The following is a 22,698-nucleotide window of genomic DNA, read 5'->3' on the forward strand; positions in this document are numbered from 1 at the left end:
GCCTGTCCCTCCCTTCTAATGTGCCCACCTCTCCCCACATCTCCCCACGCCTATGGTTTCTTATTTTCCTTAATACTTATATAGACAATCTACCTGTGGCTGCTACTGCATTTTCAGGTTCTTGTAGTTTCTCACCAGCATCAGAGTTAAAAAGAAACACTCAAAATATGCTGCATCCCATTGATAGTTTCAGGGACCAGCCCCTTCGTTTCTGATTATGATTTTTTCTTGGGTGAGCTGAAATTGCAAAGCTTTTTCTCCTTCTGTGAGTAAAAAGATTAGCTACCTATATCAGTGCAGCAGCAGCAGCAAATTGGAGGCCCCAAATGCTGCAGCCTGAGATGAGCGTGTTGCCTGAATAGCAGGCAGTCTTTGTCTGTATTTTAAAATTGGCAGTTTAACCTGAGGCAGGTCTGTCATATCTACTTTTTAGCTTTTATTTTTAGTTGGGTGCATGATATCTTTGGCCTTTCCACAGTCAGCTGGTGTGAACTGTCTGCCATCATACCGATGGAGAAGAATACAACCCCAGCCTCTGTTAACTTGCTAGCTGTAGCCTAGTGGAAAGTTCCGATTCAGAAATAGGTCTTCTATAAATGATTTAACACTAGGCCATTGAAATGCATTTGCGCTTTCCTTCTTAAGCCTATTAAAGACTTAGAGGAAACATTTAGCACCAAATTAATGTTGCATTTTTGTTTTAATCCTGCAGATAGGGTTGATTTATATCTCAAAAATGCATACTGCAGAGAGGAATTAAAATGTGTAATACAATTTTTCAGTTGTACTGTACTTAATTTTTTCATGCAAATACATTCAGCTAGATGTTGTCATATTCATGCCATGAGTTTTCTGTTTCATTAACCATTACAGCACACATTTCACTGGGTACTGTTCCCATTTTGGTTTTTATTCCTTTGTTGTTTAGAGTGCTTTATAATGTCAAAGATTTAATCAAGAAAGTCTAAATAGACCAGACTGAAACAGACAAATGATTGGCCCTCTAACCCTCTTGCAGGAGGGATGTAAGTAGAAGAGGAACAGATGATTACTGTCTCTGAGGTACAAAAATATGGTTTAACTAATCAGAGGAGAAATAAAGGGTGCTCTCCCACACAAAGCTAGGACCAGATGAGATCAGATTTATATGACAGAACACAGATTTTTAGACAAGAATGTGAAAGGTGGCTGCCATGATAAAATCTAGACATTCATCCCTTGTGAATTTACAGAGATAAGCAGCCTTAACTCATTAGCACCTTCTTTCCTTCTCCTTCTCTTACTACTTTATTTTTGATGGCAGGCAGGGATGGTCAGACAGATCCTGATCAGAGTTACATTGATATCAAGGAGCATATCCTGACTGTAGTCAGTGGAGGTCTGCTGCATTTATACTGCTGCAGCTGAGATTAGAATCTGGCTCAATTAGTCTGTCTGTGCACATATCTTTACCCATGTTCTTTTTTAAAGTTATTTCAGTACTTTTGAGAAACAGGAAACATTGCTGGCCTTCTAAATAATTGAACCTTCTATTTCTGTATGTTCCCAGACAAATCCTAGATTTGCTTTATGCAAATTATCTTAATTTTATAACTATAGCTAGCCTGACATTTTAGCCTGACACTTGAAAACAAATCTGTGTGGATAAAAAATAAGCAACATTGTTCTGGAGCTTAACACCTGAAAGTTAAACATTTGTAAGTGATTTTAATACAATATGGTGCTAAATTGTTCCTAACTTTTATTCTTGGGAATGCAGGAAAACATGTGAAACACTAGCTGCTCTCCCAGGATCATCTTTACTTAAATTAAATAATCTGTTGCATCTTAATTCAAACTTGTTTGAGCCTCTGTCCTATACATTGAAGCCAAATAGAGTATCACCATTGCAAGTCTGTCTGACTGATCTCTGGTAGTTTTTTAAAAGTAAACCTAAAAGGACTTTACAAAGAATATTAGGATTCTAGTTCACTATTGGGCTTCTGTAGCTATCTGCAAAATAGAGAAACTGAGGCACAGGTCAGGGAATTGACTTTCCTGAGGCCACTCATCAGGCCAATGGCAAAGTTGGGAATGGAAGCCATGCCTTCTGCCTAAGTACAGACATGCAAAAAGCCCAAGCCTGAATTGATTCAGTCTTTGAAGGCTAGTCTAACCTGCATAAATTGAACCAATTTGCAAGTGAATAGACATTCACTTTTGATTCCAGAAATGGAGGCACATGCCTGCAGTGGCTCAGGCCAGAAGCCAGGGGGTGCTAGAATAAGTCCTTCCTTCCCTTCTGCAGTGGAGGGAAGCTGAGCTGGGGGGTGGGGAGGGTTGGCCAGACCCTGGTAGTTCTCAGTATGCTTGGAGAGGGGTTTAAACCCCCACTCTGGTGTACAGGAACCCCAGCCCAGGGTGTGCTTCAAGGAGGAGAGGGGAAGCAACCCTTGCCAGGCTTCTGGGGGTGGGGGGCAAGGAGCATGGCCAGACACCAGCCCCTGGCTAGATGCCAGTTGAGCATGGCCCCCTGAGGCAAAGGGGGCAGGGAGGGGGTTATTCTCCTCTTTCTTCCCTCTCCCTCAGGACCCCAGCTGGAGTTTGCCTGGTCAGAGCACAGCAGCCCCTGTCAGGGTCCCTCCCCCTTTTCTGCTCCAGAGGTGGGGGTATGGCCAGATGTTGGCTCAGCATGGCCTCCTAATGTGAAGGGGACAGGGAGGGGGGTTATTTCCTTCTCTATCCCCTCTCCCACTGGGGTTCCACAGCCAGGGTCTGCCAGCCCCGGCCGCTGCCTCTGCCACTCATCCCTGGCCAGGCAGACCCCAGCTGGGGTCCCAAGGGAGAAGGGAAGGAGGGGGAAATAAACCCCCTCCCTGCCTCTTTGCCTCAAGGGGTCAAGCTAGCCAGCATCTAGCCATGCCAGTGCTCCTGCTGCTGGAGCAGCAAGGGGGGAGGGACCCTGATGGGGGCAGCAGCCCCTGTTATGGTGTCAAGGGTAGCACAAGCCTCTTCCCAGTGGGGGGGGATCTCTGCTGCCTGTGTAGGGCATGGCCAGATGCCAGCCGGCATGGCTCTCTGAGGTGAAGGGGGCAGAGTGGGGGCTTATTTCCCCCTCCCTCTCCTCTACCTCCAGAGGAGCCCAGATGGTGTCTGCCTGGCCGGGAGTGAGTGGTGGAAGTGGCAGCCAGGGCTGGCAAACCCTGGCTGTGGTCCTGCAGTGGGAGAGGGGATGAAGGGGGGAATTAATCCCCTCCCTCCCCCTTCACCTCAGGGGGCTGTGTCAGGCGAGCTGGTGTCTGGCCATGCTCCCACCCCTGGAGCGGTGAGTGGGGTGTGGAACCTGACAGGGGTTGCTTTGCCCAGCCAGGTGGATCCCAGCTGCAGTCCAAGGGAGCAAGGAGAGGGTTGGGGGAATAAACCCCCTCCCTGCCCCTGTCACCTCAGGGGGGCATGGTGAGCATGCTGGGCATCCCCTGCTCTGGCTAGAGAGCAGAGGGGCAGGGCCAACCGTGCTCTCTGGATCAGACGGCACAACTCAGCCCAGGGCTGCTGGGATGCTGGGGGACTGTGATTTAACTTGAACCAGGACGGGGTCTGGGACAGATGTTCCATAAATCAATTTGACCTCAGTCAGTTAAGTGTGATACCTGATTCAACCAGGTTTACTTAAACCAGTTTTGGCCATTTTGAAACTGGTTTATGAGCACTGAACTTTTGTTCTGTTACAGGTTTTAACCAGTTTCTGATCTCCTAAACCGTTTATGTGTAACTTCTGTCCCTAGCCTCTGAGACCAAATCCAGCATTCTGCCCAGTCAGTGGTTGTCAAACACTGACAGATTGCAAACCACCAATTTAAAATGATACAACCTTAAGTACCTCCAGCAAATTTTTGTCATATAAAGTAATTACAATAAATCTGTTAATGTGTACCACTGACAGGTTGTCTGCATGCCACTGGTGGTACCCGTACCACAGATTAGGAACCACTTCTAGAATACACTGCTTTCTGACTCCTTCAGTAGTGTTCAGTGGGCACAAGATCAAAACCTGGCAGTTGATTTTCCCATTCATTCAAATAGCCAGCCTTCCACCAATTTAAACGGGCACGGTGTAGGTACTTAGAGCACCCGTGCATTCTTATTTGGTTGTGCACCTATGTATGTGGATACACACCCACGCACACATGATCAGACAGTGCACACACAGTAATAGTTTTTCACAATGGATTTTTTCCTAATTATGTATGGAATCACGAATTAAGGAATTGTCACTTTGAAAATGACACTTTTGTCATCTCTTGTAGTGCTGATTACATCTATTAGACTTCAGTGGAATTGAAAGAAGTTAGTGAAACGTTTATTTTTTCTTTTTTTAACTTTTTTTTGTTTTGCTTTGCATTTTACAGCAGTCTATCTAGTCTTCTACACAGTTTACCATTTGTAATTAACACACCTGCAAAGGTGCGTCTGTCTGTCAGGATCTGATGAAGTTAGCTGCTGCTTATGACAGGTTATGCATCTTTAATGTGGTTAGTTTATAAGGTGCAAATGCACTCTACCTTATGTCTTTTTTTAACCGTACAAGAATAATACATTCTCTTTTCAGCCTCCGGGTCTTGCACCTAAACTGTGCTCATTAACTACACATGCAGCTTGGGCTAAGCTTTTAGCTCATCATTAAGAGTGGCTACTTTGGTTATCAGTGCCTTACCCTTCTGATTGCAGCCTTGAGAATGATCTCCGCTAGACTCAGCCTTGAAGTTGACAACTCCTAGTCAAGTTCACCAGTCATGTTACAAAATAGACAAGGGACCAAAGAATTCTTATGCACTTAAAATATTTCTGTGCTTAAACAATATGCAGCTACCTTACCTTGAATTTTGTTACAATTTAAGCAGTGGGCAAAACATTGGGACTATGGTGGTTTTAGACCATTAAGCAGATTTTGTCTTTACCTGATATGCATCTGTATGGAGTAGACTGGATCTGTAGTTATGTCAATAGGACTATTTTGGTGGGTGAAATTATGCATATGTTTCTGTTTTTTGTAGAGCTGGGATCTTAGTTAAGCCCAATGACACTTCTTATAAAGATACCAGTGGGGGAAAAAAGTGGCTGACTGTCCCTTTAAGAGTAGGCTGGCTTGTATAATTATGCCCCACCCTCTTTGCTAAAAGGGGAGAGCACAATGTACAACCCCATGCACTACTGAGGGTGCATTGAGCCTTCTGCTTGCATTGTAAGCGTTTTAGCTTTTCCCTTTCAGTGTAGACCTGTCCTTGGTAGCTATAATACTGTATCTGATATGTCATATATACATTGCTTCTTGGCTTCTTGTGGGTTAAGATCAAGTATAGGAGTATTTGAAGTCTAGGCCAGGATGCTTGCCTGCAGTATCTGGGGACATCTGAACCCCAAGGCCTCTGGGCTTGGGCCTGCTAGTAGGAAGCTTGCCAATGGATCTGGGAACATCTGAAATCCCAGAGCAATAGGGCTGGGATGGAGGACGCTTGCCAGTTGTAGCACCATACATTGTGTTTGGAACGATTGAGTTCTGCCTACTTAATCAATAATTGTTTTTGGAATGACTGAGTTCTGCTCAATCAATATGATTTCAAACTGATTTGGCTAATTTGACCCGGAATGCCAAATATATATTTTAAAAAATGTAAGCAAAAATCACTGCATTGATTCTGGGAGGGAGTGTCAGATTTTTGGGATGTCAGGAATCACTAGGAAGGACGGATTAAAAATGAATATAGGAAGATGTTATAGTGGCAAAGAAGGAGTTCTCGGAGGAGGGGACCAAAGGCTTCTCTAGATGTTGTTTTTATAGCCCTTTTTCTTTCAGCAGTGTGGGTTTTTTCTCATTTATTTCCTTTTCTTCCATTTAAGATATGAATTAAAAATGTAATCAGAAGAATTCAGCATGGTGATAACAACTTGAGGGTGTTTGCTGTTATTTCTGCATTAACCGTATGCTGGGATAATAAACTCCAAAGCACAAGGCTTCAGGTGTATTTTCAGTAAATAAGTTGGCCTCTGACCTTAGAATGTATTCAGAATGGGATAAGGTTATTACCCTTTAACCAGGAATCCACTCAAGTTGACAAAATACTCAACATACTTGCTTTGCTTTCTGAAGATGAAGCATTGACAGGTGTAATAAGAAGCAAAGGTCAGAACTGAACAAGACAGTAGGAGGACTAAATACATCTTAAAATATATATCAAACAAGCCAAAAAAAAAGAGAGAAATGAGTAAAATTAAAAACATTGCTGGCTTTTTCAAGTTCCCCATCTCCATCATTGTGTGACTGAGAAGGTAAATCTAGTCATTAATCTAGCTGCAAACTAGGCTTAGGTATTTGATTAGTCCAATACAGTTTGGTCAATCAACCAGTCAATTGGGCAATAATTGCCAAATATGGCCAGGAAGGTGCTTCCCTGTGCTGCAGTGCCCTGTCACCAAGCTCCTGGCTGCAGGCTGCCTGGGACTGCTTGGCTGAGAGATGCCAGGTGCTGGGCACCAGCTGTCAGTTCCACCAGTGCAGGGAGATGCCTCACAACAGGGAGGCATCCTCAGCATACCCTCCACCCAGACACCAGGCTTCCATAGTAGGTATGTGTTATCGGTTAAATAGTGAACCAGTATAGTTAGAAGACTTTAAATGGCTAATTTTTAAAACAATATTTACATCCCTAGTTGCTATAATCACAGAAAGCCTTCTTATGATACTTGACCAATCGTTGACCAGTCAAAAATATGCAGTCAATTGACTGGTCAATTAGCAATATTTGTGACAATTTGTAGTAATAGTTTGTGCTGCCCGTTTTTGGCAGACATCTGTTTGCTTATAGTGTGAGACCATGGGCAGCTGGGGGCTGCCAGCCACCCTGGACAGATGCTCCTGGATTTTCAGGGGCCTGATGCTTCAGGGGTGTTCCTGAGATGCATATCTGCAAGCGTTCCCCCACTTGTAGACAAGGTGTACAGCAGCATGAATCATGCACCAGGAATGCCCTTCAGGGTGATTCCTAGGGTGTGCGTTTCATGCTGCCACGCTCTGAGTCAGGGCACACACTCTAGATCAGGGCATAGTCTACAAGCACAGGGGGGAAAACCTCCATGGGAACCTGGCACTTCTGTTCTTATATGCAGCAAATTAGAGACTGACTTGTCCTCCAAGTAATTTATTTACTGTATTTACCTGAATCCAAGATGACATCATTTTAAATAACCCTCCCCCATACTAACATACTAATTAGTGTATAGGGGAAATGAGAGTCCCCTGTCGTTCAGTGGTAGAATCCTTGTCTACTACACAGGAGACCTGGGTTCAATTCCCAGGCACTTATACAGCTACAGCCATGGAGGTACTAAATATCTGGGCTCAGTTGGTTTTTTGAATTCTGTCTCAGTGGCCTAAGGGGAGGATGGAAGGTCTGGGCAGCCTCCATTCCTCCAAAAATTCCTGCCCATATGCACTGAAAGTCTGGGTGGCCCTCATACATACATTGTGATCCAGGGGGATCGACAGTTGCCACATATAGAAAATGATAAATTTATTATATTTGTGCCTGTACCCTCTCCCACATCCTGTCTGTCCCCTGCCACTTGCCTCGACCCCGGTTCCTGTCCCCCCACAATTGTGCTTGCCCTTCCCCACTTCCTGCTCCCCCTTGCTGCTTGTCCTGCCATGCCTGTGCCTTACCCCTGCCACCTGTTCTTGCCTCCTGCCTGCCCTTCCTCCCCTCCTCCCCGCATCCTGCATCACTCATCTTCTGCCACTCTGCTCCAGCACCTAGCCTTGGATTTGAGTAAATGTAGTAAAAATGTCTTTGACATAAGAAATATTGCTAGGCATTCCCATCAGTGGCTAGAAAATGGTTATATGTGGACTCCTGTGTAAGAAGCAAAGTGTAGTAGCATAGTCTCAGGAACACTCCAGGACTTATGGATCATCCTGTATTTTCATCCCATGCTTTGTTCTGGTGGACATAAACTGTTATTGGCTCATAATTGGCAGCAGATGACCCCCGCCCCCAGCCTGGTGCTCTGACTAGTCTGAGCCAGCATTCCACTTGTTCCCTATCTGTCTCCACCCAACCCCTAGTTAGCTGTATGAGGGGTAAACAAGGCTTCCTGTGCATTAATCAGCAGTGCTGGGAGGCTGGCCAGAGGGATAAGGAGGGTTTTATACCCCCACGCTTTGCTGTGTGGCTACATTGGATAGGTCACGCTTTACATTAAATACATCTGCTTTAGTTCTGTCACTTAACAAACCAATAATAAGCAACCAAGCAGAATGAACAGTGTAGCTTTTCTGCTTCTCATCTGTTCCCAAGCAGATGGTAGGATGCTGCCTTTTATATATTTGAACTTAATCTCTCCCCTGATTTCATAGGGCATTATATCAGGCCCAGAGGCTGGAACGCTCTGCCATTCTGAAGTTTTTACACTGCTGTTCCTCTAATGCTGTAGCTGTCTCGCATGAAGCTAAGATTTAGTGATTTAGTGTCTGTTTTCTTTTTTTGACATAATGTACTCTCTTTTTGCACAGTGGGAAGAAATTGGTGAGGTGGATGAAAATTATGCTCCAATACACACATACCAAGTGTGCAAAGTCATGGAACAGAACCAGAACAACTGGCTTCTGACTAGCTGGATCTCCAATGAAGGGGCTTCCCGGATTTTCATTGAGCTCAAGTTTACTCTGAGAGACTGTAACAGCCTTCCTGGAGGCCTTGGGACTTGCAAAGAGACTTTCAACATGTACTACTTTGAATCGGATGATGAAGATGGGAGGAACATCAAAGAAAATCAGTACATCAAGATCGATACCATTGCTGCTGATGAGAGCTTCACTGAGCTAGATCTCGGAGACCGAGTCATGAAGCTGAACACAGAAGTGAGAGATGTTGGTCCTCTTACCAAAAAGGGATTTTACCTGGCTTTCCAGGATGTAGGGGCCTGCATAGCCCTTGTCTCTGTGCGAGTGTACTACAAGAAATGCCCTTCAGTTATTCGCAACCTGGCCCTCTTTCCTGATACCATCACTGGAGCAGATTCCTCCCAGCTGCTGGAAGTGTCAGGCTCATGTGTAAACCACTCAGTGACTGATGAGCCTCCCAAGATGCACTGTAGTGCAGAGGGGGAATGGCTGGTGCCAATTGGAAAATGCATGTGCAAGGCAGGGTATGAAGAGAAGAACAATACGTGTCAAGGTAAGGCTTTGTGGCAGTGTACAACGTGTTCTGATACGCTTACTAACCTGGCAGACCTGCTCTCACAGATGTTGGTGGGTCCTATCCATACTAAGATTTCTCTGCACTAACCTAGTAGCTTGCTGGAGCTTTCAAGTGGGCACAGCTGTAAGTTATTCCTGCTCCTGATGCAGCAAAGATTTAGGGGGGGTGGCTCCATTTTGACTCTCCCTTTAAATTAGCACCTGTTGCCCCTCCCCAGATACACTACTGATAAGCTGTGAGATGGGTGAGAGCAATGAGAATATATGCAGGTGGTACTTCCTGCTATTAAGTGTGACTGTGGGGAGCAGAACCTGACAGCTTGCTGAGGTTTTATCAGAGATATTTATAATGATATATTACAATTATATTTTTAATATTTATATATGACACTGGGGGTTTTCTGACAATGATAGTTTTAAAGGCTTTCTTTCTCTCTGGTAGGCTATTGATTTGGAAATGTTAAAATTTGTTTTCAAGCTAATGATGTATTTTATATATGTACATTAATGCATATTTCTATCCAGTTTTCTGTGAAAAGCAAGAAGAAAGATTTCATGAGGGGAATTTTTCCCCCTTTCCTTGTAGTTATTTCACAGCCGTTGCTCAGCAATTTAAAGTTAAAACAAAATCTTCGGCTCCAGTCCTGCAACCACTCCCACAGGTGCTCAATTTTACTTATGTGAACAGTCCTTATTGAGATTTCTGTCTATAAATACCCATCTTGTCTAAGATGCTGATACTTCAGGGAATTTGTGCTCATCAGCGAAGTATCTTATAAGAGAGTATCTAAGTAAGCCCCATATAAAAACAATTTATACGCTGCAAGAACGCAGCCTACTGTATTACATGCTTGTTTACAAAAATTGCACTTTGACTTTTAAGTGAATTATAGGCAGTTTATAAGAAAATATTTGGACATGACATGGAAAAAGGGATATTTCCAAGCAATTTGCCTTTTGCTGGTGGATTTGGGCATTATTGTTATTGTTACTGTTATTGGCACATTGTAATTTGATTGTGCCCATGCCCTTGCAATTTGCAGAGAGTCTCAATCTGCACACAGGGGCATCTGGTTCTGTTTTCCCCTTGGTACCTGGCTAACGGCCTTTGTTGTCTTGAGACCAGGTTGCATTTACTCTGTACCTTCCTCAGATCAGAGGGAATTTGGCATAGGTACAGAGAGTGGAATCAGTGCCCAAGGTGGGTTCACTTTGGACATATGTTAGCCTGTAGACCTGATTTTTTCAGCCCTTGATGACTCCAAACTCCACTGAAGTCTTCAAGCAAACCTGATGTCCCTTCTGTGAGGTTCCAAGGATTATAGGGAGCAGATAAATTTATTTAGAGAAGATTTTTGCTACAAAGAAAACACAGAAAACATTTCTACTAGCATGTTTCTCTCTAAACAAAGCAGATACTACAAGCGCTCTTCTGTTTTTATTTCCTTTGCATTGATTTAAAAATCCTCCTACCCAATATGGGGGAAGATATGTCTGACTTAATATTTGGAACAAGGTAAGGGGAACAGAGTAGCACTAGCTGTAACAGAGGAACTCTTGATTGCTTCAGATGAAGAAATGTAGCCAGACACGCTGACAAAAATCTGCTTGGCTGCTGCTAAATATAAACAGCCCCAAAACAGCCAGCATTGGTTGGGTGCAGTGTCTAGTTTGTAACTCCTGTAAACTGTAAAAATACTCGGACCAAATGGGCACTTCCATTGGTTATCAAACTATCAAAGTCCCTCCCTTCCTTCAAATCTCCTTTGACTATTTGAGCTGTAACACTCTCTTGCTTCAGATCTTCCTAGGCTCCTGTTTGCAACAGCCATAAAGGTTATCTAGACTTAGAGTTACTGATTTTAAATGTCCCCAGCCTGGAAAAATTGCACAAGGCCACAAAAGTTACTGACCTGACAGCACTGAGACAAGAACTTGTGAGAGGAGGGGTGGGGAAGGGAAGGACTCCCATTCTGCCTTCACACTTCTGGTTTTTTTAGCGCCTAGGGTAGGTGCTCAAGCCCAGTATTCAAAAGTCACTTAGGCATTGGATTCTCTTTAGATAAATGTTTTGTACCATTTATAAATAGGTCTACTAGGTATGTGGTTTTCTTTTCACCAAATAGGTATGCTGATAAAAACCCCTTGAGTAGTTGCAGCTCCAGCCATAGAAACATACTTTAGGTTGATATAGCTTATTCCATTTCCTGTATATGACTAGCTGTACCTGTGTAAGACACTGTTTTACTACTATAACTTCCTCCATACTAGAGCAGTACTACTGCTTTAACTGTAGTGGAATGGCTAAACTAGTTCAACACGTGTGTAGACAAACCCTAAGTCCCAATGCCAGGCCAATGGGATTTAGGATCCTAAGTACCTAAACTGTAGGCCTGAATGTAGAAATAGCTGTATCCTACACCAGTAAAATGTCCCCTAAATGATTGGTGCTATGTAAGAAAAGTCTGCACTTTGTACCCATACAGTAAAATCAAGTAAAAATGGAACTTGGGCTCGTAAGTCACTTAGGCACTTTAGAAAACTGAACCCTTCAATGTCTGAGCTTAAGTGTAAGCATGAGCTTTGGATTCCATAATGCAGTTCCAATGCAGAAGAACCTGAACGTGTTTGTTAATTGTTCTCCTGTTAAGATAACATTCACTGAGCTGTAACATCTTGTCTGGACAATAGCAGGCTACACGCTTTTATTAGGGATGATGCAAATCTCACTTACACTCACAAACATATGGAAACAATTGAAATCCCTTCTGCCTAAAAATCATTAATTGGCAATGATGTCTACAATTCATCATCTTGTCATTGAGTGGCTCAATGAAGGAGGTACCGACAGCAACAGCTGAGTAATTTCTATCATTTGAGACAGTCAGGCGACAAATATGACATGGCCTAATCTCATTATATAATTCAGTTACTATTTCAAATAACATGGGCAGTCAAACTGTATTTATCTGACAAACAAAACTTCTTGTATCTTTCAGCAACCAAGCTAGTTTATCACCTACTGTTATTTGATAATCAGTGATGAATTGTGACTGCTTGGGAAAATTTTAGTGAAAAGCCCCCCTGTGCAAAGCTAATTTTTATGTGGATAAATAGTTCTGTATGCATTTAAAAAAAATTAAAACAACCACTCTCCATGTCCTTGCATTGGCTTCCAGAGTATAGATGCAGTACAATGTTCAACTGGTGGCTATTATTTTTGGCTGGCTTATGTTAGCGGTGTCTGAATGGGTTCTTTAAAGCATAACTGATAAATCTTCACTTATCTGCAACACTAAGTTTTGGGTTTAGTTGGTATAGGTCTCCTTGGGTACTGCTTTTTGACACAAGGGGCCAGTTCCTAAGCTGGTATAACCTGAAATCCTTGGTGCTACGCTGATTTATCTTAGCCTAGAATCTAGCTCTAGAGACTATTTTTTGTAATTTTATTTTTCCTTATCTGCTTCCTGTTTTCTGATCTCTTTTTCTTATCAGCTATCAGAATAGCTACATTTTACTGTAACTGCCGTTTTGGACTGAATACAAGTCACTGAATACATAAGGGCTCCCTCTTGGGGAAGTTATATTGGTAGCTGATATTCCTTGAAAAGTGCTTCAGCAAATCTGGTTCACCAGATCTGTTCTCCTTCACGCATTCAGCTTTATCTTCCCATTTTAGTGACAACAATAAGTTTGTATATTACTTCTTATTCCTTCTAAGCGCTATAGAACCAGCAAACATAAAGGGGATGAAGCTGGACTCCTTTGCTTCTTATGTGTCATCAACAAAATGAATTGTCTAGTAAGATCCAATTATGCAGCCAGTCAGTTACACCTGTTCAGCCCCTCTGGTAACAATGGGGATGCGCAGCTGTTATTGAGGCCTTAATCGGCCTGTAGAACCTTTATTCTGATACACAAGGCAAAAAAAAATAAATCCCAGTTTGACTTTCAAGTCCCAGGTTTCTTGCAAAGCATCTTTTTTTTCCTTGGAAACTGAGAAACCAGGATGGAAATTATTGAAATGCTATGAGCACGAATTCTGGAATGCCAAGCAGAATCATAAAAATAAAAAGAAGGAGGAAACAAAAGTTAAATGAATTAGAAAAAAATGGACAAGGCAGCTTATCAATTCAGAACACAATGGTCTTTTTTCTAGTTAGCAGGGTGTACTGTTCCTTTAAGAGGCATCAGGCAGTAGTAGAGTGGATTGTATAGTCAACTGAGACAGAAATGCACTATAATTACAGACAAATACAGGATATTGCAAAATAATGGGAGAAAATTTAAGCCAAATTTTACTTTAATGTTAGTCTTTACTAGGGAGGAAATTTGGAAGTTGGAGGCAGACAGAACATTTTGTGCTTTTAGAAAGGAATTGCTACCAGAATAAATATTTTGTTGAAGAATTTTTCTACAACTAGGAATTATAATATGTTTAAACAGCTTTATTTTCTTGAAATATGATCTGACCAGTTGTTGTTTCATTGTTTCCAAAGTCAACTTGCTGAAGCATTTTTTTTTGCTTGCTGTTTGTTCTTGCTTTGAAATTCACACTGGTATTTGCCAAGGAAGATCTACCTTTACTCAAAGAAACAAAGTTCAAAGCAAAACCGTGTTGACAAATTTCTCCTTTGGGCTTAATTGACAATAGTAACTGAATTTACACAGATCAAAAGTACCTGCTGTATCAACTCTCACATGATGCTGTTGCTAACTTACTCAGCCGCAAAGCAAAGTTACTAATCTTCATAAGACTATGGCACAATGGAACAGTTATTTGAAGTAGTTTTTTAGAATGGGAGTTACTTCTGTTTATGAAGCAGTATAAAGGGAATTAGTGAAATCGTGGCCTTTGTGGTTGAGTTTGGGGAGGGGGGCACAGAGACAGGCAGAATGCTTCCAGTGATGAAGTAGGACCATGCTGTTTGTAGCCTTGTGTGGAGAGGATGCAAACATAACATTTTGGGTGAAATCCAGGCCCCACAGAAATCACTTGAAGTTTTGGCATTAATTTCCCTATGGCCAGGGTTTCTCCCTCTGCTTCCAATGCAGGAGTGAGAATGGAAAGGGGGAGCATTTTCTCCCTTCTCTCCAGATCGTTCTTGCACAAGCCACATCTGGTAAATTCTGGCTTTAAATTGCTGATTATTTTGAAAGCTGGAAACAATGAGGAATATACGTGATGGCACAAAACCTTACTTGTGCTGCGGGAGAATTCCCATTTGGGACTACTCAAGTGAGTAAGATGAGCATGATTTTACTCTAGAGGTGCAGGGGAGAGCAAGCAAAGTCCAGGAGATAAAAAAAGCTCTTATTAATTGTTCTACTGGGAGGTGATTACATAGCAAGAAAAACATTGATGGAAATATTCGGTACATGGAAAATCCTGAATTCGGAAATAGTGCTGATACTATAGGGAGTTATGTGCCCCTCATTCATACTTCTGGTGCATTTTTCCTGATTAAACCAAAATTGGCTGCGAGTATAGCATATTAGGTGTTCATATAATTATGAGCCAAAGTGTCTAATTTTAATTAAGCATACTACCAACCAACATCAATGTAACTGAGCTTTTCATTGTGTAGAGTGTATTATATTTTTCCAAACTTGAAAAAAAAGTACTTGAATGTTGCATTTCATAAAAATTCAACAATAGCAATTGAATGTTTTCTTGAAATTAAAAGTGTATCACAGCAGGACTGATTAAATATTGCTTTCTTTGTTTTATTTTGTACATGAATAGGACATAGTTATGGAAAGTGTAATTTGAGTAAGCACAATGTCATGCTTTGGTGTAATGAGTTACCGTTTCTGTACCAATTTAGTTAGTAGGCTAATGACCTCTAATGACTTTGAAGATTTCTTTTTCATTCTGCAGAGATACCTTTTGAACCATTACTTTGCCTAACTTAACCTTATTGTTCCATGCAGTCCCATCGCTATGCATTCACCTCCCAGTAGGACACTTAAGAAGTGCTTTTTTATCCACCAGACTATAGATTGAACAATAAGATTACAAATAAGTGAAATGAAGGTGGAAAATGTACTTTGCAAATCTGAATTGCAAACATGTTTATTACTTATTCAGAAGGTAATTTACAATCCCCGAATGGGGGCACATTCTAGGATACAGGTTTGTTTACTTGTCCCTAGATAAGTGACTTATTTTTAGTCAAATCCTGATCTTTAAAGAGGCTGTGGTAAAGGATTTCTGCTAGAAGCTACGATTCCATATAGATTATCCTGGCATGAGGAGAGGGACATAAAGGAAAATATGTATTAGTGTCATTGCCGTCCTGATCATTTGACTGCATTGAGTTGTTTTGAAATGACTTGCTTGTCATTTACAGCTTTCAAGGACAATCTTATTCCACTAAATTTATATCAGGCATTAAAATCAGTCATAGGATGCATGTTTTGTTCATAATAAGGCAGATTTTCACTTTTGTGTTTCTCATTATGGTAGCACTTAGCAGTAGTTAATGATGTGTTGACATTTCAATTATAAAACTTCCTCTTCAGGCCTTGTGTCCTGCCCATTGTATTGTTCTTTGGGCTGACATTTATGGTTGAGATCCAGACTCCCTTCAAGTGAACAAGAGTTCTCTGAGATGAATTTCACTGAGCCAAGATATTACCTGGAAAGTACAATTTTGCAATTCACATGTTATTTCTTTTGCACAAAACTTTGCTAAATGGCATTTATACTACAGGTGCTTTTGGAATGAGGCCTTTGCTGAAGTTAATGGAGCCATGCCAGTTTACTTCACTCAAATATTGCTCATTTTTACCAACTGCGAATTTATCCCAGTTAAGAGATGACCTCATTAAGAGTGGTACTTAAATCAAAGCTAACATTCCTCTGTTTTGTCCTCCTTGTGCACTGTTGTTTGTTAATATTTTATTGGAACAGTTGTAGTGCCAAGGAGTGTCAGTCTTTAATAAATGACCCCATTGTGCCAGGTGCTGTACAAACACAAATTTAAGACATGTACACAGATTTAGAAAAAGGAAGCTAGGAAGCTAGGTCCCTTCTTATACAGTAACTTTGGGTGGATCCTGGAGCTTTTCACACCTGGATCGTCTGCACATTAATACCTAAAACTAGTTTTAAGCGCACATTAGGCAGCTCAAAGTTACGCCCCTCCAGAGCAGGATTATCTCTGATCCGCATTACCCAACTCATGTTAAACTAAGGTGTAGCCAGACTAGGTTATTTCAGTGTAAACACCCCACCTGCCCCCTCTCCCCTGATGGCCCAGATTGGTTTGATTTATACCCCCTCAGCCCAGAGAAGAGCAGCATCCTGGCAGTGGTGGCAGTGCCTAGGCAGGCAGGTTAACCCTTTCCTGCCTGCTTCCCCAGGACAGACAGTGCAGGCAGCCACAAGTAAGTGTTGGTGGTGGGGGAACCCCAGGGCCGGGGGGAACCAGGGAAACCCTGGGGGACAGGGGAGAAATATTGAATGGGATGGGGGGATTCTTACCTTTCAGTCCTCCAGGTACCTACTGGCCTGAAGTTAGACTGCTGCAAACTTGAGACAGCACTAACACCAATCAATATTTATGCTGCTCACAGTGTAACATATAACAACGCCCTGAGAGGACTGTCCATATTCAGCACCAATTTCCATTTGCCAGACCTGCCCATTTTGGCTCCAGAGGCATTTATTCTTCAGGGAAAAGAACCAAGTTTCAGGAATTAGGGCTTGTGGAGACTATAGATAGCAGGAAGGAAATATAATAGTCAAGACAGAGAAAGATTTTCCATAGAAATCATATATCAGAAGCCTGACCAGGCAGGTTCCTGGTTCATGGTCATAGAAGAGAAAATAAACATGAGGTAAAGTATAGAGGCAAAAGTAAAAATTGTATGTTAAATAAGATAATAGTGGGTGCATCTATACAAGATGCTTTACTTCCCAATCTAATGCACAGTAAAACGTCACTGTCTACATGTGTGCATGTAGATGCTCACCGGGAGAAAATTGCTTCTGGTCAGCTTAGGCAGCAGGGGCCCACAGAGGGCAAGGAGAGCTGTTCTAGCTTGGCAGAATGCTGCCTGCCAGCCATGTGGAGAACAGGACCTGTCCCAGTCTCTAAAGGGCAGGGAGAGCTGTCCTGGCTTCCAGGCACCTGCCTCCTAGCCACATGCAGTTTGAGACCAGCCCTGTACCCCCTGCCAGGCCAGGGCTGGCACCCAGGGGAGCCTGGAGTTCCCCCTACCTGCTGCAGGGGAGAAGAGCAGGGCAGGAGCAGACCTGGACTGAACTTCTGCTGACAGGAGCAAATTTGCTTCTGATGGATTCACATTCAAATGCATGAGGTGGTGCAGAAAATTCAGGCACATAAATTGCACATGTAGATGTGCTCAGTGTGTGGGCTGCATTTGGGACTGATTTGTGAGTTCTTTAGTAGCATGCTTGCATTTCAGATTAGTGACATTTTAGTGTGGTTTGAGACTTACAAATAGCAATTCCTGCCTTTCACACAGTACTTTTCATCAATAGGCCTCAAAGCACTTTAGAAATGCGGTCAGTATTGTTACCTCATTTCACAAATGGACAAAATGAGACACAAAGAGGGAAAGGGACTTTCACAGGGTCTCCCAACAGGGAGTAGGCAGAGTTAGGTTTAGAAACCAAATCTTCTGAGCCTGAGTCTGGTGCTCCAGCCATGAGACCACCCTTCATTTTTAATAGCTTTGAAAATGTAAGTTAAGGTAAATCAAACCAAATATACTCAGTATACAATATGGGAGTGCAGAATAGCGGGTCTAGGAAAAACAACGTTACTTAAAATTTTTTACCCTTGTGGATAAATTTCCTAGTTTTGCAGAGTTTGAATGTTGTTTTAATATAGGGTGTTTGAAATATACCTATAACTATATATTTAGAATATGAATTGGAGAGGACATTCTTCCAAAAATATGAGCCAGTAGTTGCTTATTTAAATCTTTTCTTCCTTCTCTAAATAAACAGCTTGACTCTCAAAAGAGCCAAGCCCCAATTAGCTCCCACTACAATCAATGGGAGCATTGGGAAATCAGCACTTTTGATAATGAAGCTGTTTACTTTATGACAGACATGCATATTTTGAGTTTGATTCTCACTTGAGCTTAAGTCCCTTTACCTGTGCCTTGGCAGCATGAAAGAATCTCTACTCAGTCCTACGTATAGGTGAAAACATATACAATATCCTACATCACAATACTTGTCTTCCCTGTATGCATGAGTAAATGAAAGATACAGTGGTATAAAACAGGTGTCCATAGGACAACAATGGTGCAGTTACTGTGCCTGTGAAGTGAGGTTGTTGTCCACCAAGTCGCCAACTGGTTAGAGAGTCGCACCCAGAGGGTGGTAGTGGATGGGTCCTTCTCGACCTGGAAGGACGTGGGAAGTGGGGTCCCACAGGGCTCGGTCCTTGGGCCTGCACTGTTCAATATCTTCATCAGTGATTTGGACGAGGGGGTGCAAAGCACCCTGTTCAAGTTTGCTGATGACACTAAGATGTGGGGGGAAGTGGGCACAATTGAGGGGAGCAACAGGCTACAGTTAGACCTAGATAGGTTACAAGGATGGGCGGAGGAGAACAGGATGGGGTTTAACACGGACAAGTGTAAGGTGATGCACCTGGGGAGGAACAATCGGCACCACACATACAGGCTGGGGAACTCCCCTCTTGTCAGCACGGAGGTGGAAAAGGATCTGGGAGTCATTATTGACTCCAAGATGAACATGAGTCGGCAATGTGGGGAGGCGGCTAGGAAGGCCAACTGCACCTTGTCGTGCATCCACAGATGCATCTCGAGCAGGTCCAAGGAGGTGATCCTCCCCCTCTATGCGGCACTGGTCAGGCCGCAGCTGGAGTACTGCGTCCAGTTCTGGGCGCCGCACTTTAAGAGGGATGTGGACAGCATCGAGAGGGTCCAGAGGAGGGCCACTCGTATGATCAAGGGACAGCAGGGTAGGTCCTATGAGGAAAGGTTGTGGGACCTGAACCTGTTCAGCCTTCAAAAGAGAAGGCTGAGGGGGGATCTTGTGGCCTGTTATAAACTGGTTAGGGGGGATCAGCAGGCGCTGGGGGAGTCCCTGTTCCCCCGAGCGCCGCAAGGAGTGACCAGGAACAATGGTCACAAGCTGGCGGAGGGAAGGTTTAAGTTGGACATCAGGAGGCGCTACTTCACGGTTAGGGCGGCTAGAGTCTGGAACCAGCTTCCAAGGGAGGTGGTGCAGGCTCCCACCCTGGGGGTTTTTAAGAGGAGGTTGGATGACCACCTTACTGGGGTCGTTTGACCCCAGTGCTCTTCCTGCTATGGCAGGGGGTCGGACTAGATGATCTGCTCAGGTCCCTTCCGACCCTAGAAACTATGAAACTATAAGTGAAGGGGCTGCCTGCTATGTAGTCATAAGGGCTTCCTTTGTGACAGTACTAATCCTACTAATAATATATTAGATGTATTACACGTAGTTGGAATCGTCTGTCATCCAGCTGTAGCAATAATGGAGGTCACATCATCGTGTTCTGAAGCTGTCTGGAAAGGAAGCTTTTTAATTACTGCAGAGTGAATGGAAAAGCTGTTCCCTGAGAGAGCGGGAATGTGATAATTCGTTATTCAGTGGAAGCACCCTGTGGTCTCTGCTTCCCAGCCCTGAGTCACTTTGCAGGTAGCCTGCTATCCAGACTGCATTAGAGGCATGACAATGGACTTCATTACTGCTGGAGCTCTGTGCCAGGGAGATGATCTGTGCTTGTCAGAGAAAAGCCAGTAATGCCTTGAGCTTGGGATAAAGGCCTTTGTCATATTAGAGTAAATCAAAATCAATTAATTACGTTAATGACTAGGAGGAATCCATGGCAGGCAGGTGAGGGGAGGGACTCAAGATGATTCCTGTGACAGCAGCAAGGGTGGGACTGTGATTGTTAATTGCAGGGTCCTGGAACATCTTATCTACACTCCCAGCAGTCTCCACATACCACTCAACAGAGAGGGAGACGGAGCATTGCCACACAAAGCATTGTGAGCAGCACTGGGGTATAAACATTACCAAGAAGCTCGTCATTGCCTTGGACAAACACGGAAAAGTCGGATTTAATTTCTAAGGTTCCTTAGCGAGGCCTCACTCCTGCATGTGCCTTCTAAGAGAATCAGCTAAGTGCGGTATTAGTAGGAAGCTGGAGCAGTTGTTTGGACAAGGGTTGGGTTGTGTCCCAGAACTGTGAGAATTTTATCTTTGCCATCCTGTGCTGCCTAATCCCTACCCCGCCCCCCCCATCCCAGACCTTTTATTATATTTTACCAGAGTGATTTATGCATTTTGCTGCTTGTGGGGTATCTAACGCATCCAAACAGAAAGAGCTGGTTTGGGCTGCAGAGCTCTGCCAAAAGAGGTGCATGCATCTACTGTAGTATGTAAATAATCCTCTTTCCTTATCCTTTTGACTTACCCAGTTTCCTCAGTGAGACTCAGATAAAAGCTTCTTTTTTGTTCTCTCCTGCTCAAGATGGGCTCACATTATTTATTTATTTTTTAAGATTTTTTTTAGAAGAGCTTTTACATTTATTTTTGCTCTCACAGTTCAAGCATGATTTAATATGTCAAAACTAGTTTGCTTAACCATGCCTGATTGTCTTACATACTTCCACTAAAACAGGGCACTCATCTTTCCAGGCATACTGCTGCCCAGACAAATGAAGTGTCACAACAGTTAGGACTTGTTCTAGTATTGTGACAACAGTAGCTTCCTTTGAGAAAGCCAGGAGCAGGTATTTAGACAGCAGTAATGTCAGGAGACATATCTGAGGTATAGGTGTAGGCACAGGTACATGCACACACAGACACTCACAGGCAAGCTTAGGTTTGAGCAACTTTATTGATTATTTGGTTTCGCATAGGAATTATAGTTGCAAAAAAGAATTTAGTTACTTCCACAGAAGAAAAAAAGAAATCCTCCTGGTAATGCCTGCTTAGCTATAGACTTATAGGACTGGCACCTTGAGTTTAAACTTCAGACTCGTGATTGAATAGGGTGACCACACATCCCTGTTTGACTGGGACAGTCCTGGATTTTGTAGGCTGGTTCTGGCTAGTTGCTTAAAGTTTAAACAGAAATCTTGGAATCCGAGGGGCATGGGGCACAGTCCATCAGAGAGGCCGAGCGCCATGGTGCCCATATGTCCTGGGTTTCCTTATGCTCACCCTATGACTCCAGCTAGAACAGTGGGCACATTCCCTATGTAGTTCTGCAGCATTCAAGTCAGTGGGAGTTTTGTACATTGATTTCAGTGGGAACAAATGCATAAACTATGTAAACTAGTAACTAAAAGGTTTGCTGGCCTGAGAGGACTGCTTGGCCTAGACCTGCTTTCTGTTGAGAGAGATCCACTGGCTGCCAGTTAACCACAGGTTTGAGAAGAGGAGTCTGTAATATAATGCTGAGATTCATCCTCTTTTTCTGGCGCTTGGTTGATTATGTGATCCTGACTCAATGCAGAACTCACTGAAGTCAATTTAAATCTTTTGCCTTGTGGCATCTGGTTGCTTTTCCCTTCTGCATGCTCAGGTGTAATCAATACTATGAATGTTTCATCTCTCTGTCCCCCGGAGGAGACAGAATTTAATACTAATTTCTAAGAGCATGTCTACACTTCCAACTCACTGCAGGTTTTTGTGTCCCGCATTAAGTGTTCCACAACAGCTCTTGCTTGAGTGGTAAGTGTACAGCTCTTTTTCTGTTTTGTTTTGTTCCTCAGTTGACATACTGGCTTCATATCTTTGGAGCCATAGAGCAGAGGAACACTTGGGAATAAGCCCTCAGGATTCTGATCAGACATCCCATGGCATGTTGCTTCACTGCTGTGCTATATGCTTTCTGGGATTTTTCATGCTCTGCTTTCTGGGATTTCTACAGGGTGGAATTCTGAGGCAGGGGGTCAGACAGCATAATCCCATGATTCCACTGTCATCTCTTCCTGAGGCACTGTCTGGCAGTATTGACAGGTGCTCTGATCCTTACGGTGATGAGTATAAACAGATTGGTGGTTGAATATCTGAAGTCATGCCCTGCATTTAGCAATAGGACAGTAAGTGCACCAGGAGAAGCAGCTCAGGATGCAAACAGATGCTTCTGAGTCTTTCTTGGGGAGGTGATTTATTCACTGGCACATGCTCTCTGGCTTGGCCAGCTAGCACTGGTTGGTGGCACAGGATAGTGCTGCTGACTTGGGATGACTAGCTGTGGTGACAGAGCCTTGGGATGACGAAAGTTATTTTGTAAAATTGGTTCAGAACTTGCTTTGTAGCTTCCTGAGCATTGTCTCATCACACAGACGCATGTGACCATCAAAGCTCACCACCCCTGATTACAGCCACTCAGTTGTTAATCAGTTTGGTGTTTTATGTATGTTTTTGTGGAAGGCATTCAGATTGCTGCACCTTTTGTCTTGTATGTGTTCATTTA

General features: G+C 43.1%; 1 protein-coding gene across 7 annotated transcripts in view; it reads left to right on the plus strand.

Annotated features, from left to right (window-relative positions):
• Positions 1-22,698, plus strand: part of EPHA5 (EPH receptor A5) — a 369,106-nt gene that overhangs the window by 56,077 nt on the left and 290,331 nt on the right. For all 7 annotated transcript variants that reach the window (XM_019522270.1, XM_019522269.1, XM_019522268.1 and 4 more), the window contains exon 2: positions 8,546-9,209. In XM_019522270.1, the coding sequence (XP_019377815.1) occupies positions 8,546-9,209 (664 nt within the window). The remainder of the gene's footprint in view (positions 1-8,545; positions 9,210-22,698) is intronic.

Source organism: Gavialis gangeticus, unplaced genomic scaffold (genome assembly GCF_001723915.1).
Source record: "Gavialis gangeticus isolate Ggan-Ray unplaced genomic scaffold, GavGan_comp1, whole genome shotgun sequence".
Lineage (NCBI taxonomy): Eukaryota > Metazoa > Chordata > Crocodylia > Gavialidae > Gavialis > Gavialis gangeticus.